General features: G+C 44.2%; 1 protein-coding gene across 10 annotated transcripts in view; it reads right to left on the reverse strand.

Moving 5' to 3' along the window:
• The window catches only part of ERC1 (ELKS/RAB6-interacting/CAST family member 1), a 317,123-nt gene that overhangs the window by 227,204 nt on the left and 72,064 nt on the right, over positions 1-17,855 (reverse strand). For all 10 annotated transcript variants that reach the window (XM_058656089.1, XM_058656090.1, XM_058656085.1 and 7 more), the window contains exons 4-5: positions 10,022-10,096; positions 768-923 (exon numbers count right to left, since the gene is read on the reverse strand). In XM_058656089.1, coding sequence (XP_058512072.1) covers positions 768-923; positions 10,022-10,096 — 231 coding nt within the window. The remainder of the gene's footprint in view (positions 1-767; positions 924-10,021; positions 10,097-17,855) is intronic.

Consider the following 17,855-nt stretch of genomic DNA (forward strand, 5'->3'; position numbering starts at 1 on the left):
GGAAGATCTTCCTCTCTGTCTCTCCTCCTCTCTGTATATCCGGCTTTCCAATAATAATGAAATCTTTAAAAAAAAAAAAAAAAAGACCTGGACACTCCCCTACCAATCCAGCTCCCTGGTAATGTCCCCTGCAAAAGCAGCAGAAGATGGCCCAAGTGCCCACACCCACACGGGGGACCCAGAAGTTCCTGGCTCTTGACTTCTGATATGCCCAGCTCTGGCCTTTGTGGTCACTGGGGGAGTAATCCAGAGGATACAAGGTCTGTCTTGTCTCTCTCTTTCCGTAACTCTACCTTTCAAATAAGTAAATAAATCTTTTTTTCTTAAAGTCCTTCCTTTATTGCACTGTTTTTAAAGAAGTGTGATTTGATTCAGCCCATTTCTGAAAGGGCAGGACTCTGACCTGTAAAATGCCTCACATGAGGAAGAGAACTTGATGCCTGCTAAAGTGAGAAAGCCTCATGCAAATATAACTCTATTAAGCCATCTCGGAAGTACTAACAACAGACATGAAAAGTTAAACTGTGCTAATACATACTTAGCCTCAATTTTCTTCTGAGTAAAAACACACAATAACTTCATGATGTCAGTAATCCTGACTTTAATTCTGAGAAAGTTTCATTTCAAAGAGTGCGGTTAAATCAGTGTTTTACCTTGAAGTCAATGAAACAGTGTGAAGATGTCAACATCACCCACATCGCCATGCACACAAGAACGCATCAGTTTGAGAGCCCCTTTACCGCGCGAGGGGCTCCACACACCATTACCTTGTTCTTCATAAATTTAGAGTGGCTCCGGTACACCTCCATTTGCTTCATTTCTTCCTCCCGTTCCTCAGTACTCAGAGCCCCATTCGACTTCAACATCTGAATTTCTTCCTCCAGGTCCCGGAGCCCACGCTCCATGGAGGAGATTTTGGAATCCTAAAGACAATGGAAGAAATAGATAATAAGTATTCAACTGAAAAAAAATCAAAGAGGCTCAATAACTAAAGTCTTTTAAAATATTACACTGAATATACATAAATACGTACACTGAAGACTTGCTGCTTGGTACCTTTCCTTTTTCTTTTTTAAGATTTATTTTATTTTAAGTGGAAAGTTAGATTTACAGAGAGAAGGAGATACAAAGTGAAAGATCTTCCATCCATTGGTTCACTCCCTAAGTGGCCACAATGGCCGGAGCTGAGCCGATCCGAAGTCAGGAGCCTCTTCTGGGTCTCCCACATGGGTGCAGGGTCCCAAGGCTTTGGGCCCTCCTCTGCTACTTTCCCAGGCCACAAGCAGGGAGTTGGAAAGGAAGTGGAGCAGCTGGGATATGAACTGGCACCCATATGGGATCCTAGCACATGCAAGGCAAGAATTTAGCCACTGGACTATGGCACCAGGCCTGGTACCTCGCTTCTTCAGTACAACCTTTACAGTTACCTGGGCTGGGGTAGGAGGGCTCTTACATCTACAATATGATTTTTCTCGATCTTCTTCCTCCACTTGTGAACTTTTCAACTATAATTCAAATAATGAACAAGAGAAGCAGAAGCAACAGAAAATGGATTACAGCAAGCACTAAGGTACAGCAGGCTAAGCCGCTACTTTGGACACAGGGATCCCACATCCAGCTGCCGGGCATCAAATCCTGCTTCCACATTTTTTAAAAAAGATTTATTTTATTTGTATTGGAAAGTCAGATATACAGAGACGAGGAGAGATAGAGATGAATCTCTTTCAATTCACTCTCCAAGTTGCCATAACTGAGCTGAGCCAAGAGCCAGGAGCTTTCTCCAGGTCTCCCACGCAGGTGCAGGGTCCCAAGTCTTTCGGCCGTCCTTGACTGCTTTCCCAGGCCACAAGCAGGGAGATGGATGGGAAGCAGGGCCGCCAGGAAACGAACTGGCAAACTTTAGCCGCCAGGCGACCACACCAGGCCCCTGCTTCCACCTTCTGATCCAGCTTTTGCAAATGCACGCAGGTGACAGCAGATGACAGCTCTCGGAGCTGAACCCTGAGAACCTTGCGGCAGATCTGATGGTGTTCCTAGCTCCTGCCTTCAGCCTTTTCCAGTCCTGGAAACCATGGGCATTTGGGGACTGAACTAGCACATGGAAGATCACATTCTCTCTCTCTGTGTTACCTTGCCTTTCAAATAAACAAGGAAGGAAGGGAGGGAGGGAGGGATGGAGGGAGGCAGGTAACAAAGGAGGGATAGAGGAGGAGGGAGGGACTTGAAAATCTGACTCTCTATAAAATATCATCAAGAGCAAGATAGCAACTGAGCAACCTCCTCCATCCAGCACCCCTCCTATGAGCTCACAGACACCAACTTGACAAACTGTTCACACGCTGATTTACAGAAGCTGGAAAAGCCAGGTATGAGATCAAGATACCTATTTTTTGTTTGTTTTATCTTATGTTTTATTGGAAAAGCAGATTTACAGAGAATAGGAGAGAGAGAGAGGGAAAAGACCTCTGTCTTCTGCTCCACTCCCCAAATAGCCGCAATGACTGGAGCTGCGCCAAACAGAAGTCAGGAATCAGGAACCTCTCCAATAGACTGAACATGTCTGCGGTACATACTGGCAAGCATGGGAACCAGGGTAGGGGGCAGGCCTGGTGGGGGTTATGGGGAGTCGACCCAACTACGCTGCAGCTCTCATACTTGTGAGGACCAAGTATGAAGTGGGCAGGATAGGGCTGGACTGCAATACCCATCAGTTCACGTGGAAGACAGGGCTGGAAACAGAACTGACCAAGCAATTGCAAACACCAGCATGTGCATGAGCTGATTGGGACAACGGACTGTGCCGGACCCTGTACTGGCAAGCATACACAAGAATCAGGTCTGGGATCATGCCAGACGAAGTTTCTCTGGGGATCCCTCCAACTGAACTGCTGATCTCAGAACCCCAACCATGAAGAGACTAGGTCAGCCAGAGAATTCTGAAGAGATTTCATCATGCTTGGAGTGGCGAGATTGGCAGCAATTCAGACCTGCTGAACTATCAAAACTGCATGAGCAGGACCCTCGGAGAGTGCCCCACGTCAGGGACCTGGGATGGGTGGGAGGCTGGGTGGGGCTTCTCCCTTTGTTCCTTCCCTTACCCCGGATACAGGGGGAAAAAATGATGATATTAGTGTGGAAACAATGGTATTATCCACTTTCCCGTAGCCCTTGACCCTTTGTATTCTAATCAACTAAGTAAGATTAATAATAATAATAATAATAATAAAGAACTTCTCCAAGTCTTTTATTAGGGTACACAGCCCCAAGGCTCTGGCCATCCTCCACTACCTTCACAGGCCATAAGCAAGGAGCTGGATCAGAAGTGGAGCAGCTAGGACTCAAACCAATGCCCATATGGGATGCCCACTACAGGCAGAGGCTTAGCCTACTACACCATGGCACCAGCCCCAAGTAAATTCTTTGTATTATTATTTTTATTTAAAATTTAAAATTTTATGGTACAAGTTCATACAGTCTGGGATTCCCCCTACCCCACCAATTCCCATCCCTCGACTGATTTTCCTTTTTATCTTATTACTCAGTACTTTTTCTAGCCCAGAGTCCTCCATAATCATTCATTTCCACAATGCCTACTGAAATGCTCTGCTCTGTGTTAAATTCCCCAAATCCTCAACCTTCTTTCAAAGGTCTTTCCCTTGTCCCTGGCTCTTTCAAAGGATCCAATTTTCCTGAACTCTTGCCTTATGCAGAGGAAAGGGGACAGAGTTTGCTAGGTTCCATGTTGCTAATCACCCTTATGTAAAGCTCAAACTCCTTTTCTACCCTCCCTCAGTGCTGCTCTCTGGGGACTGTTCAAATACTCCTGGCTGCTTTATACAGTCTTTGGCACCTGGCCTCCATCCCCACTCTTGTCGTCATCCTAGGATGTCAACATCAGGATGCTCTGATGGTCTTCACTCTGATGACTTCATCCACCTGTTCGTTCCTGCCATACATACAGAGGACTGCACGCCAGATCCCATCATCACCCATGACTTTTCCTAGAGCGGCCACATACTGACTTTATTTCCTACTCTTCGATCCCACAGTCTTTCAGATTTTTGCATTACCTGTCTGGCTAGCTATAGAAACGATGATACAAAAGTTCATCTGGAATCACAAAAGACCACAAACAGCCAAAACTATCCTGAAAAATAAAAATCAAGCTGGAGGAATTAACAATCCCAGATCTGAAGACATACTACAGAACAGTGGTCATCAAAACAGTCTGGTACTGGTACAGAAACAGAGAAGATCAATGGAACAGAACAGAAACACCAGAAGAAAGCCCCCACATGTACAGACAAGAAAACTGAAAACAATTCAGGCAAAAAGCCTGCTCTACTTAACAAATGCTGTTGGGACGACTGGATAGCAGCTTGCAGAATAAAGAAGCAAGACCTGCACCTGTCACAGTATACAAAAATCAGCTCTAAATGGATCAAGGAACTAAATCTACACCAAGAAACCATAAACTACTAAAGGAAAATATAGGAAGCCCTCTCCAAAAAATAGGAATGGAGAAAGACTTCTTAGAAAAGACGCCTAAAGCAAAGGCAGTCAAAGCCAAAATGAACAAATGGGACTACATCAAACCAAAAAGCTTCTGTACCGCAAAGGAAACAATTAACAAAGTGAAAAAGCAACCAACAGAATGGGAGAAAATTTTTGGACACTACACAAGTGATAGGGGACTAATATCCAGGATTTACAAACAGCTTCAGAAACCCAAGGATAGGAAAAAAAAACTAACAAAAATGAACAGACAGTTTTCAAAAGAACAGATCAAAATGGTTAACAGACATATGAAAGGATGTTCAAGTTCCCTAGGTGTCAGGAAGATACAAATGAAAACCATGTTGAGGTACCACTTAACTCCAGTCAGACTGGCCTACATTCAGAACTTAACTAACAATATCTGCTGGCGTGGATGTGGGCAGAAAGGCACCCTCCTTCACTGCTGGTGGGAGTGTAGGCTAGTGCAACCACTGTGGAAATCAGTAATGGAGAGTGCTTAGAGAATAGCAAATAAACCTGCCATATGATCTAGCTATCCTGCTCCTAGGAGTATACTCAAAAGAAACTAAACTGAAAGTGAGAAGGGGATCTATAAACTTATATTTACAGCAGCATAATCTACAACAGCACAGACATGGAAACAACCCAGATGCCCATTCAAAGAGGAGTGGCTAAAGAAACTGTGGTACATCTACTCCGTGGACTATTATTCAGCCATTAAAAAGAATGAAATTATACAATTTGCAACTAGGTGGTCCCAACTAGAAACCATCATGCTCAGTGAAATATGTCAATCACAAAAAGAGAAATACCATATGTTTTCTCCAATATAAGGAATCCATCATGCAAATTGGGATGTATAGTGGTGGAATAATGCAGACCACTTTATCCAGAAGCGAAGACACAATGCAACATGCATCTCTGCTTCCAAACAAAAGATGGACTCCCAAAGGAAGTGTTGGAGATATCCAGACAATGGGATCATGGACTGTCTGACATTGTCTGTACCAGTACTGTCGGGGCACACTGAAACAGCAGACTGATGGAAAGTAACTCCTTAGGAAGAGTGTGACATTATGAGAAAAATCAATCAGGGGGTGAAAAATGGGGGAAGGGAATCCCAGACTACACAGAGTTGTATGATAAATATATATATATACAATTTAAATATAAATTTTACAGAATATATATTTTGTATATATTTAATATATGTATATCTATGAAATAATATAAATATGTAATATGAATTTTATAAGTACACATACATTCTTTATATATATATATATATATAGAGAGAGAGAGAGAGAGAGAGAGAGAGAGAGAGAAAGAGAAAGAGAGAAAAGGATAGCATGCACTTGACCCCACTGTCCCACTGGACTCTTGTTTCTTAGCAGAAGAACGAACAATATAAGTGAAGATGAACAATGTAAAACACAGTCTTAAACTTTTCAGGGGAAATAAAAATGCAGGAAGAAGACAGTCCCTATCTATGAGATTTTTTTTTTAAGATTTACTTTTTCTTTATTGGAAAGGCAGATTTACAGAGAGAAGAGACAGAGAGGAAAATCTTCAGTCCACTGATTAACTTCCCAAGTAGCAGCAACAGCCGGAACTGCATCAATCAAAACCAGAATCCCAGAGCCTCCTCTGAGTCTCCCATGTGGGTGCAGAGTCCCAAGGCTCTGGACTGTCCTCCACTGCTTTCCCAGGATACAAGCAGGACAGGAATTGGTGCCCATATGGGATCCAACACATGGAAGGCGAGAACTTTAGCTGCTAGGCTGCGCCAGGCTCTATGAGATTTTATAAGGAAGAACATTTTGCTAATATATCTAATAATAGCAGCAGCAAACACTGATTGAACATTTATTATGTGTTAGGTCCTAGTTGCAGTGTTTTAAACATGTAACTCATTTATTCCTCAAAACAACTCATTGTATCAATATTCTTATCATCACTTACTGATAAAGAAATTGAGGTACAGAATTATGGTTATGGAAGCCAAAATTTCAATCTATGGAGTTTGACTCCAAAACTGAGCTCTTAACCACCATAGGTAAAGCTACAGGTGCCTTCCTACTCACTAACCTAACGAGATTTTTTTAGGGACCAGCACTGTGGCACAGTAGGCTAAGTCTTTGACCATGGTGCCATCATCCCGTATGGGCACCAGTTCATGACATGGCTGTTCCACCTCTGATTCAGGTTTCTGTATATATAGCCTGAGAAAGCAGTAGGGGACGGTCCACACTCTTGGGACCCTGTACCCATGTGAGAGACCAAGAAGAAACCCCTGGCTTCTGGCTTCGGTTTGGCTCAGCTCTGGCCATTGGGGCCATTTGAAGAGTGAAGCAGAGGATGGAAGATCTCTCTTTCTCTGCCTCTCCTTCTCAGTGTAAAATAGACTTTTCTTGACCCGGCGGTGTGGCCTAGTGGCTAAAGTCCTCGCCTTGAAAGCCCCGGGATCCCATATGGGCACCAGTTCTAATCCCGGCAGCTCCACTTCCCATCCAGCTCCCTGTTTGTGGCTGGGAAAGCAGTCGAGGACGGCCCAAAGCTTTGGGACCCTGCACCCGCGTGGGAGACCCAGAAGAGGTCCCTGGTCCCGGCATCGGATTGGCGCATACCGGCCCGTTGCAGCTCACTTGGGGAATGAAACATCGGATGGAAGATCTTCCTCTCTGTCTCTCCTCCTCTCTGTATATCCGGCTTTCCAATAATAATGAAATCTCTTAAAAAAAATAGACTTTTCTTTTAAAAAAAATATTTTTAATTTAAAAATTTCTTGCTTTCAAACTCTGGTCTATGGAAGTCTACCACTGTAAAGTTGCAATCAAAATGGAGTAAACATGGCTCATCGCTAACCTCAATACTTCCCACTTTTCTAACTTCTGCTTTGCTTGCTTGGCTATGAAACTGTGAGACCGTGTGAGCTCAAAGGCCAAACCACCTACATGACCTTCACACGGATAGTTCTCAGTTCCCAGGAATCAACGTCTGTGCCTGTTGATTTCACAGGTGGCTCCAGGGCTGAGTCTGGTTACCTTACCTACTGAACCAGAGAAGAGGTGGGTGGGCACAGGCCACCCAGTCCCAAGAAGCTAATGTAAACTGCCTCTCCAAAACACCTGCAAATGTGCTGTTCGTGGCCACACTCTGGCCAGAGGTGCCGGAGTTGCCTTTCCTCTTGTAATAAAACTTTGCTGTGACTATCACTGGTGTATGTAACACTCTGTTTCAATGGTTAAGCGGATGCAACATTTGGTGCCTTGGGTTGGCCGGAAAAGTTAAAGGCCTGAAACAGGCCCTTCTCTGGATTGTTCTACTCACCACCTTGGCTGTTTTAGTGGTTGGGTGGAGGCAACACTACACCCTTTTACAAAGTCTGCATGATCAAAATTACTTTCATTTGACTTTTCTACCTTCGACATTTGCACTAAAGGTATACAAGCCATGGTGACAAAACTGAACTACCTTAGCACATATCAAGGCAGTGACACTAAGCCACACAGGCAGTCGTTATATCCCTCACTGTCAAGAACTCACAGAAGAAAAATGAAAAACAAGAAACAAAATTTCTTAAAGACTGCTTTGCTTAATATCCTTCATGGGGCAGGCACTTGGCCTACCAGTTAAGATGCTAATTAGGGGGCTGGCATTGTTATACAGAGGATCAGGCTACCTGTGGTACTGGAATCTCATGTGAACACCAGCTTGAGTCCTGGCTGCTCCACTTCCAATCCTGGTGCCTGCTAAGGTGCCTGTGAAAACAGCAGAAGGCGCCCAAGCGCTCAGCGTGCACACAGAGGAGACTCCAGTGGAGCTCTCCTGGCCTGGCTTAGTCTGGTCATCACAGCCATTCAGGACACGAGCTAGTAAAGATCTCTCTTGCTCGCTCTACCTTTCTGACTCTACCTTTGAAATAAGTAGATAGAGAGATGAGAAATATTTTTAAAGCGAAAAGTAAAAGATATTGGTTAAGATGCCCATTATCTCCTACAGAAGAGTCCAGGTTCAAGTACCAGCTCTGCTCCCATTCCAGCAGCCCGCCAATATACACCCTGCAAGGCAGGAGAAGGCCTCGTGGATCCCTGCCAGCCACATGGGAATCCTGGATGGAGCACCTAACTCCTGCTTCCAGCCTGCTCTAGTCCCAGCCACTGGAGGCGCTGCGGGCAGACAGTGGGTGGGACTTAGCTGTGTGTGTGTGTGTGTGTGTGTGTGTGTGTGTGTCTCAAAAAACAAAAATATTTTTTTTTTAAAGAATGCCCTGGATGAGGCCATAAAACGTGCTGCCTTTAATAAATCTCAAAAATTACCTACCCCCAAAATATATGTTTTTAATACTCGTATGATGAAAAAGGAAAGAAACTAGGTACGGAACATTTGTGTCTGTATATGGAGATCAAAGTATGTCTAGGAAGAGTATTTGCTTGTTGTTATTTGTGTTCAAGCTAAATCAGGTACTTCTTCTCATGGAACACTATTTTTCCTTGAAAGTACAACTGAAAAACTATACTTACTCAGACTTGTATTTGGCAGACACTTTCTTCAAACATTTTAGGAGAGTAAAGGATTCTTGAGTCAAGAAATATGAGAATAGGGACAGTGTTGCGGCATAGCAGGTAAAGCCATCACCCATGTCACTGGCCATATGTTCCAGTTGCTCCACTTCTGATCTGGCTCCCTACTAATGACACAGGAAGAGCAGCAGAACAACCCAAGTGCTTGGGCCTCTGCCACCCATGGGGGACACTGGATGAAGCTACTGGCTTTAGCTTGACTCAGCACTGGCCATTGTGGCCATCTAAGGAGTGAATCAGTGGATAAATGTTTTACTGTCTCTCTAACTTTAGCAAATAAATAAATAAATCTTCAAAAAGAAAGAATGAAAGGGAGGAAAGAAGGAATCTGAGACTCATTTAAAGAAGTTTCGTGCAACTCCTTTTTTTTTGTCTAATTATGATCTACAACTGAAAAGAAATGGAAACTAAAAAGTCTTTCAAAATATTGTTCTCATGATATCTTACCATGATTTCCTCTCAATCTCTAAATGAGTGATAAGGAAGTGGATCTGGGGTCACCTGGGACACTCCCACCCACACTGGAATTCCTAGGTAAGAAATCTGGGCTCCAGCTGCTGAATCCAGCTTTGGGCTCGTGGACACCTGGAGAGGTAACAGGTACTTGGGTGCTTGTTACTAAGTAGCAACCACAGATTGAGTTCCCGGTCCTAGCCTTCAGCATGGCTAAGTCCCTGCTACTGCGACAACTTGGGGGAGAGAATCAACACATGGAAGAGCTCCATCTATTTCCCTCTGCCTCTGTCTCTGTCTCTCTCTACTCTCTGCTTTTCAAATAACATGAAATAATTCACTCACAAATGTAAATATTGGCAACACAATTACATACCATTATGTAACAGTCACATATGAAAATGTATGATCACATGAAAGGACAAAGTGACTCGTAAGAACTTTTGTTACTCAGCTTCCTCACTGACCTTCATCTCAATAACGGTTTGAAGAGCTTTGGTTTTCGCAGAGTCAGGGGCACTGTCAAATCTTCGATGCATCTCCTACAAAGATAAACAAAAACAAAGTGAGTTCCTTCTCAGTCTCATGTTTAGAAGAGGGAGTGAGGGAAAGTAGCTGTCCACAACTGATGGGAGCTCCTCCCTTTTGAGTATCGGCCCCCTTTCCTCTGGCTCAAGGACCGCATTCAGGTTTATTCAACTACGCAGGCAACGTCCCTGAACACCTGGGTATTCAGAATCACTCACATACTCACCATTACAAAGCTGCAAACTAGAGCACACTGCTGGTTGGTTTGTCAGTCTTCCACATGACTCCAAGGCATAGGAGCAATCGGAGCTCCATGCAGTTTAAAAAGGAAATTACAAGTGTTCCCTTTTGAAAAGAGGAAGCAAAAGCCAGCACAATTGGTGTGCATCACACAACGCTGTGGAAGCATCTGTGATGGCAACATTCTTTCCACAACATCCACTCCCAGAACAACTACAACCAGTTATTAATAACAAAGAAACATTTCTCTCCAGTGGGGATACAGGCACAAAGAAAAAGACGTTCAATGAAATTCTCAAGTGGCTCAGATTTAGAAAATACCAGGAAAATATAGCTTGCTCTTTAACTCAAATGTTAGTGGGCTCGAGATGCAGAAGGAGGTGATGACCGAGGCTTCAAGGATCACCAGAAACTACACCACCATGTGGAACACTTCTCTTGTCATTCTGCGCATGTCCCCCACTCAGTACTTCCACAGGCCCTGGACAGCCTCCCAACGCCCTGGGGAGCAGACTTTCCAAGTGCAGCAGTGTTTGAGCATCATAAAAAGGATGGATAACATAACATGTTAGTCAGACCTTTCGTTTAGTTGACCCATTTTTACCTGCCCAGGAAAGGAAGAATGGTTTGAGAGGTAACTGTAACTGCAAACACCGCTGAGTTATCTCTTCTTGGAACAGCAGCCCTAACTGAACAGACAGAACTCCTGATTTTCAAAGTCAACAGTTTGAAACCAGTCATTTCTCAACAGCCACTATCCCTGTTTGACTGCTTAAGATTTTATAGCATAAAGCACTACAAATTGGATATCCTTAATCTTCCATACACCAAGATCAGGGTGAGAGGAATTTTTACTTATTTATTTGGGGTGGGGGTCAGGGGTAAAGAGACAGGGATCTTCCATCTGCTCATTCACTTTCCAAAAGCTTGCAACAGCCAGAGCAGGGCCAGGTAGCAGGAGTTCAAATCTTTGAGCCATCATCCCTTGCCTCTTTTGGGGTACATCAGCAGGAAGCTAAAATCAGTAGCAGTACCCGGACTTGATAGAGAATGCGGGTGCCCCAAGCAATACCTTAACTACTGCACCAAATGTCCACCCCCAAAATAGGAAAATTTTTCTTCAGTATCACATAACCTTTTCAAAAGCCAGCATCTTCACTTCTTTCGTTCACTGTTGGCTCACATGTGGCTAGAATAGTAGCATGGTAGTACTCACTTAGTGGATCGCTAAGGCACAAATGTTGAATGAGTGAATAATGAATGGCTACCAAACTTGCAAAAAATTTTGAACAGGAAATAATGCAATCCTTTCCTCTCCTTGCACTGAACTGTGTCCACCATCTCCTCTTCCTCATGTAGCATGTTACGCACCCTATCTTTAATACTTATCACACTGTATTTATGATAATGTTCTTCTCCAACACACCAGACTATAGCTTTTTTAATGGAAGAAACCATTTCCTGTATTCCTCAGATAGCACCCAGCATGCAAAAATTAAACCTCCCACACATCCACTCTCTTTTGCTAGATGAAGGAAAGAATGAATGAATGATCAGCTGATTTCCATCCATATGTTTATATTGGACCACCCTCTTTAAAACACCGAATAGAAGATCCCATTTCTAAACATGGTCAGTTCACACATTTTCTAAACTCCATCTGGAAGCCAACTATTTTTAAAAGACACACACAGAGTTAAAACAGGAACATCTTTACAATTTGTCACTGGCTTCCATCCTCAACACCTACTCTCTGCCCTGTTCCCTTTCCTACCTACACACAGACATGTTCTGAATCTTCTATGCTTGGAATCATCAAATCTGTGGCCCCAACCCAAGGGGAGGATGGAACTACACCATGAACCTCTATTTGCTCCATCCACAGGAAACTCCAGTCGGCTGCAAACAACCATCCAAGCTGCCCCCTTCCCGTCCCACGGTTTTCAACTATGACCTCTCCAAGCGAAATGTGTAAAATCTATATCCCTAGCCTTGCAGAAGAGACCACTTTTCTTTGTCATGTGACATCTGCTCCTTTTCTGCGTGGGGGAATTCCACGTTTTTAAGGCAGAGGTCTGCCTTCCACAGTAAAAACTGAAGCGTCAAATACTTGTTTCCTCAGACTTTTCTTGGCACGTGGCCCAATCACCTCAATCAAATTCATCCCACACTTTAAAACAGAATTTTGGAACACAGCAAGCAAAGATGGGGACAGCCAGCAGCAGTTGTGGCAGCAGGGAGCAGAGAGAGCAGCTGCTCAGGCCTCCAAACACGACAGCAGCTTCTAAGGGGCTCCAGCTGTGGCAAGCAGTGCCAGGGGTGTCACAGAGACCAGCTGCTGTGCCAGTACCACTCAGTGGCAGCAGCACTGTCTTTGCCAAGCCAAGAGGAGGGCATCGTCATGTGAGGTACTCTTCTCGGCCGTGCAACTTCTAAGCCCAGTTCTCTAGCCAACTTCCCTGCCTGGTGTTCTGGAATCATTTAATTTTTTTCCATTTACTCACTCCAGGAACTAGTCTAAGATTTGGGGATGATGATGCTAAGAAATAACAAACCAGCTCCCTTCTGTCATAGAATTTTTAGTCTCTGCTCAGCTCACTGGCACCGCACGGGAGCTCCACACGGCTAAGCCCAGGCTGTGACACCAGCCTTCCTCCTCTCCCTGGAACTATCAGCAGTGCTCAAGACAAGAGCTCAATCCTTCCTCCTATTCTTCCTACCTCCCTTGGCAACACAGGACATGCCAAGCCTTTCCCGCACCTCACTTTTCATCCCAAATCCTCTTGTGTGCCCCAAACATCAGTGCTTTGTTCTCTTCTCCATCTAAATGCACGGCCTCGATGTTCTCACCCAGGCCTATAACCTTTAGTGCATTACACATACTAACACCTTCCAGATTTTTCCCTCTCAATGAAATGGACAGTTACACACACCACTGCGTTCTATTATTCTTGTTGTATTTCTGCACATAAATATATAGCATACATAACATCTATCATGAGACAGGAGAAAAGATTTGTCTCCAAAAACAATAACTCAGTTACAATACATAAAGTAACTAGTATTTCACACAGCATGAAAGTCAATAAATCAAGGTTTATATGTCCCAGCTGATCAGGTATGAAAAAAGCAAAGCAGGTATTTAAACTAAAATTACTCCCAATATTTGGAACCAGGTTATGGGAACGGCTAAATCTTTCAAGTTAAAAACACAAATGAAGCAAAAGTTTTAAGCGGGTACACACTGTTCACACCTGTATTTCAGGTTTGGAAATGCAAGCAGCAATACAAAAGGATTCATGAAGAATGCATAGTCTCTGAAAATTATGAAAAACATTCCTGCTACCAACACAATTCCAAATACAAAACAAAAACACCACATTTATTATGTCTGTGTAGCAAGAAAAGCTCATTTTCCAGTCTATAGGTATGAGTGATACAAATGACAGTCTCTTTGCTTTTCAGTTTACAGTCATTTTGGGAGCCTGAATCACGCAAAAGCTTTGAACAGGAGGGTTCACAAAGGAACCAGGGTTGTTATGGCATCCGGGCAAGCCAGAACTGGGGATGCCTCTGGACCATCGACATCAGGAGCACAAGCACTTGACCTGTCAGTCCGCTGCCCCAATTCAGACATCCACCTTGTCCTCTCCTGCCACCGTATCCTGGGCAACCTAGGCCTCCAACACTGATGGCCAGCTGAGACGTTACACGGTCTGCTGGCCACAGAGATGATGGTCCAGGACAGAATCTTCAGCACAAGCCACTCCCTCCTCCTTTTTTATGAGGAACAAATCCTTTTCCCCCATTGCCAATCAGCACCTTCATTTGGCTTCTGGTTTTCAGATACTGAATTCTGTTTTTGCCTGGTCTTGATTCTAAATAGCCTTCCACAAAGTCATCTCCTACCTTATCTCTTCCATTTCATTCTTACTATCTTAACAGTGTCTGCCTTCAGGTGTGCCCTCAGTCACATCTGACTGACCCAAGCCAGTTCATCTACCTTGGCCAGTCCCCCTTTTGTGAAATCGCTACCTCCATGATTTTTTTCTACTTCAGCTTCCATTATGCCAATCAAATTCAGGTTTACCATGAGAATCAACTCTGCCTCCTTGACCTCTTCCAAGACCACCACAGCCTCGGAAGGTCAACCAATTATAGATCTACGTATCAACTGAAAACATGCCTCCTTCCCCCTTTTCTTCCAGCAGCTTTTCAAATCTCCGCTCATGAGGTGGTCACCTTCTCGTTAGTCATGCTAGTGTCACAAGGAAGCAGGCTTTTGTGGTCTTCTTACGGCTACTTGGGCAGCTGTTGCCTGCCACATGGCAGTTGGTCTGAGCCCCAGCCTGAGCTGCACTCTTGGTCCTGAGCCCCAAAAGCTGTTCCCATCAGCTTCCTTTTTCTTGTTCTCTGCTGTCTTCAGCATTCAAGGAGTCCAATTCATCATCAAATAACTGGTCTGACTGGTTGATGACCACGTAGCCGAAGCCTCCCTGTAGGTGTTCAGGCAGAATGGTGGCTCAAGCGTGGCATCCTTCCACAGGCTGCAGTGGCTGCACCGAGCCGAGAGCACCTACTTCAACTCTTCCCACAAGCTCTGCCATTGCTTTTTTAATGTCTAGATGTAACAGATGTCACACTGTTGATGTCCAAATCAGAACTCCTGATCTTCCCCCCTGTTGTTGGAGGTGTGTATCTGCTGTGACTTCGATGCAGTCGTCGTCAGAAGCCTGGTTCCCAGTGCGTCAATGTTAACAGGTGGTAGGAGGGCTAGCACCGTGATGTAGTGAGTAATGTGGCTGTCCGCAGTGCTCACATCCCATTTGGTAATGGTTTGAATCCTAGCTGCTTGAATTCTAATCCAGCTCCCTGCAAATGTGCCTAGGAAAGCAGTGGAAGGTGGCCCCAAGCCTTGGTGGGAGACCTGGAAGAAGCCCCAAGCTCCTGGCTTCGGACCAACCCACAATGGCTGATTCCAGCCATTGTGACAATTTGGGGAGCGAACCAATGGATGGAAGGTATCTCTCTCTCCGTGTTTCTCCTTCTTTCTCTACAAATATGCCTCTTAAATAAAAAATAGGTAAGTCTTTAAGGAAAAAAAGAGAGATGGTAAAGCCTTTAAGAGGTGAGCCTAGTGAGAGCTCCTTCCGTCACTAAGTAATACAAAGGGAGTGAAGTGCTTCGTGAGAAATCCTTGCTTCTCTCATGAGGTCTACTATATAAAAACAGCGCCTGGCGCCACCCCCTCCCACCGGCTTCATTCCTTACCACGTGACCTCTTCCTGTCACCTGCTGGCACCACTGAAATGTCACCCACCACAAAGTCTCACCAGCGCTGATGCCCTGTGGTCTGGACTTTCAGCCTCCAGCTTATTCCGAGTATCCAGCATCAATTACTCAGTTATAGCATTATTAACAAAACCTAACACTGTGTGTATCCAAGTGTTCAGGCCAAAAAACATATAGGAGTCTCTTTGTTTCCTTTATGCCTGTATCCAACCCACTGAGAAAGCCTGCTGTCCTGTGCTCAAATTATCTCCAGAAGCTGACCACGTCTTACAAACCTCCGCTGTCACACCGGCTTCAGCACAATTATCTCCCGCCACAACCGTCTCCCTGAGCTGATGTCAAAGAAGCTAGAGTGATCATTTTAAAAGAAAAAAAAAAAGCATGCTTGCATTCCTAAAAACTTCTTGTTTCGCTCAGTACAGAAGTCACAGTCCTTCTGCCGGCATAGATGTCCTCCATTATCTAGCCCCGCTCTCCTCTGGCCTCATCTTCTCCCCTGCCCAGTCGGCCCAAGTCCAATGAGCCTCCTTGCCTTCTCTCAACACTCCAGTCACGCTCCTAAGGAAGGTCTTTCTCTACTCCTCTTCTTCCCATCACTACAGAAGTCTCTTCAAAAATCAAAGGCTCAAATACACACATCCTTACAGTCCTATTTATAACCGAAATGTGCCTCCAATGTACATTTCCCAGTCCCCTTGGCATTTGTCGCTTTTTCACAGCGCATTATGTATTTATGGTTGACGAGTATCTCTGCTATGCCTGGCAGGTTTTTTCTTTCTTTCGTGTAACAAGCGCACAGAGCAGTACACAGAGCACATCAACAGAACTCAAGTATTTGTCAACCGAATAAAGAAAAGGGTAAATACAGCAAAACCTAACTGTATCATTCTTAGGTGAAGTATTACGAAGGAAACATTCACAGTACTCAGAGAACTGCAGGAGGATCCTGACGGGTGAAGACTTTTTAAGGAATACTTGAAAGCTCAAGAATGACTAGGAGTTAGAGTAGACAAAAACATCACTGAAAAACTAAAGGCAAGAACACAAAGAGATGTCCTCAGCCAACTAAAATGCAAAAAAAAAAAAAAATGACAAACGGATGTTGAGAATCTGAAACTACCCTGCTTGTTGCCCACAAACCACTGAACGTCTTCTTGAACTCCAGTGTATATAAATAACCCAGTCTGACGACTTGGTCTCTACCAGCTTACACGCACTCGCTCACTCGCTCTCTCTCTCTACATCTCCCTCATTCACTATTTTCGTCATAGTTCATTATAAAGTATTTCAGACCTACAATGTCCATTTACTGATAAAAGTGGCCTCGCCTGCTTTCTTTCCCCACCCCTTTACTGAAAAAACTCAAGATCAACAGCGAATTCCAGACTGTGAATCCAACAGCCATACTTCTGCCATCTGCTTAGACCTCTCAGAGACACTCAAAGCAAGGGCCCCAGGCACTTGTTTTCTCCTGTTACAACCCCACACTCTCCCACTCTTTTTCTACAAACTCCAACTGTTCCCTTTGCATGTTCTTCCTTCTAAATTAGACCACCACATGCTACGGAGACCAGGTGACCGGTCCTATCCCATTCTCTCTTCCATGAAAATTCTCTGATCTATGACAGTGTTCAAATGAACGGAGGGGCAAAGACTGGCACGGCAAACTAACCTGCTGCTTAAGATACCTACATCCCCTATGTAGGTAAGCCTGGCCTCAGTCTGGGCTACTCTGCTTCTAATCCAGCTTCCAGCTAATGTACCTGGAAAGTTGTTGAATGATGGCCCAAATACTGGGACCCCTACCAACCTACATGGCAAAACTGAAAGAGAATTCCCAGCCTCCTAGCTTACACCTGGACAAGAAAGAGAGAAAGAGAAAGAGAGAAAGAAAGAGAGAAAGAAAAAAGAGAGAGAAAGAAAGAGAGAAAGAGAGGAAGGAAGGGAGGAGGGAAGGTAGGTAGGTAGGTAGGTAGGTAGACAGATACTATGGCAATTGCAGATGAATTTCTAGGCCTGCCTTCTGCTCTAATTAAAGACTTAAATATATGATGCCTATTTGATATCCAACACATAACACAAGCATTTTTTACAAGTCTTAATTTTCTCTTTCTCATCTTAGTTTTTCATATAGTGAGAGATGTAGCCTTCTCCATCTCATAAAATGACACTAATTGTTAAATTAGTTAATTCTTAGTCAATAATTTAACTTCTCTGAAACCATGCATTTCATACTTTTTC

Source organism: Ochotona princeps, chromosome 27 (genome assembly GCF_030435755.1).
Source record: "Ochotona princeps isolate mOchPri1 chromosome 27, mOchPri1.hap1, whole genome shotgun sequence".
NCBI classification, from domain to species: domain Eukaryota; kingdom Metazoa; phylum Chordata; class Mammalia; order Lagomorpha; family Ochotonidae; genus Ochotona; species Ochotona princeps.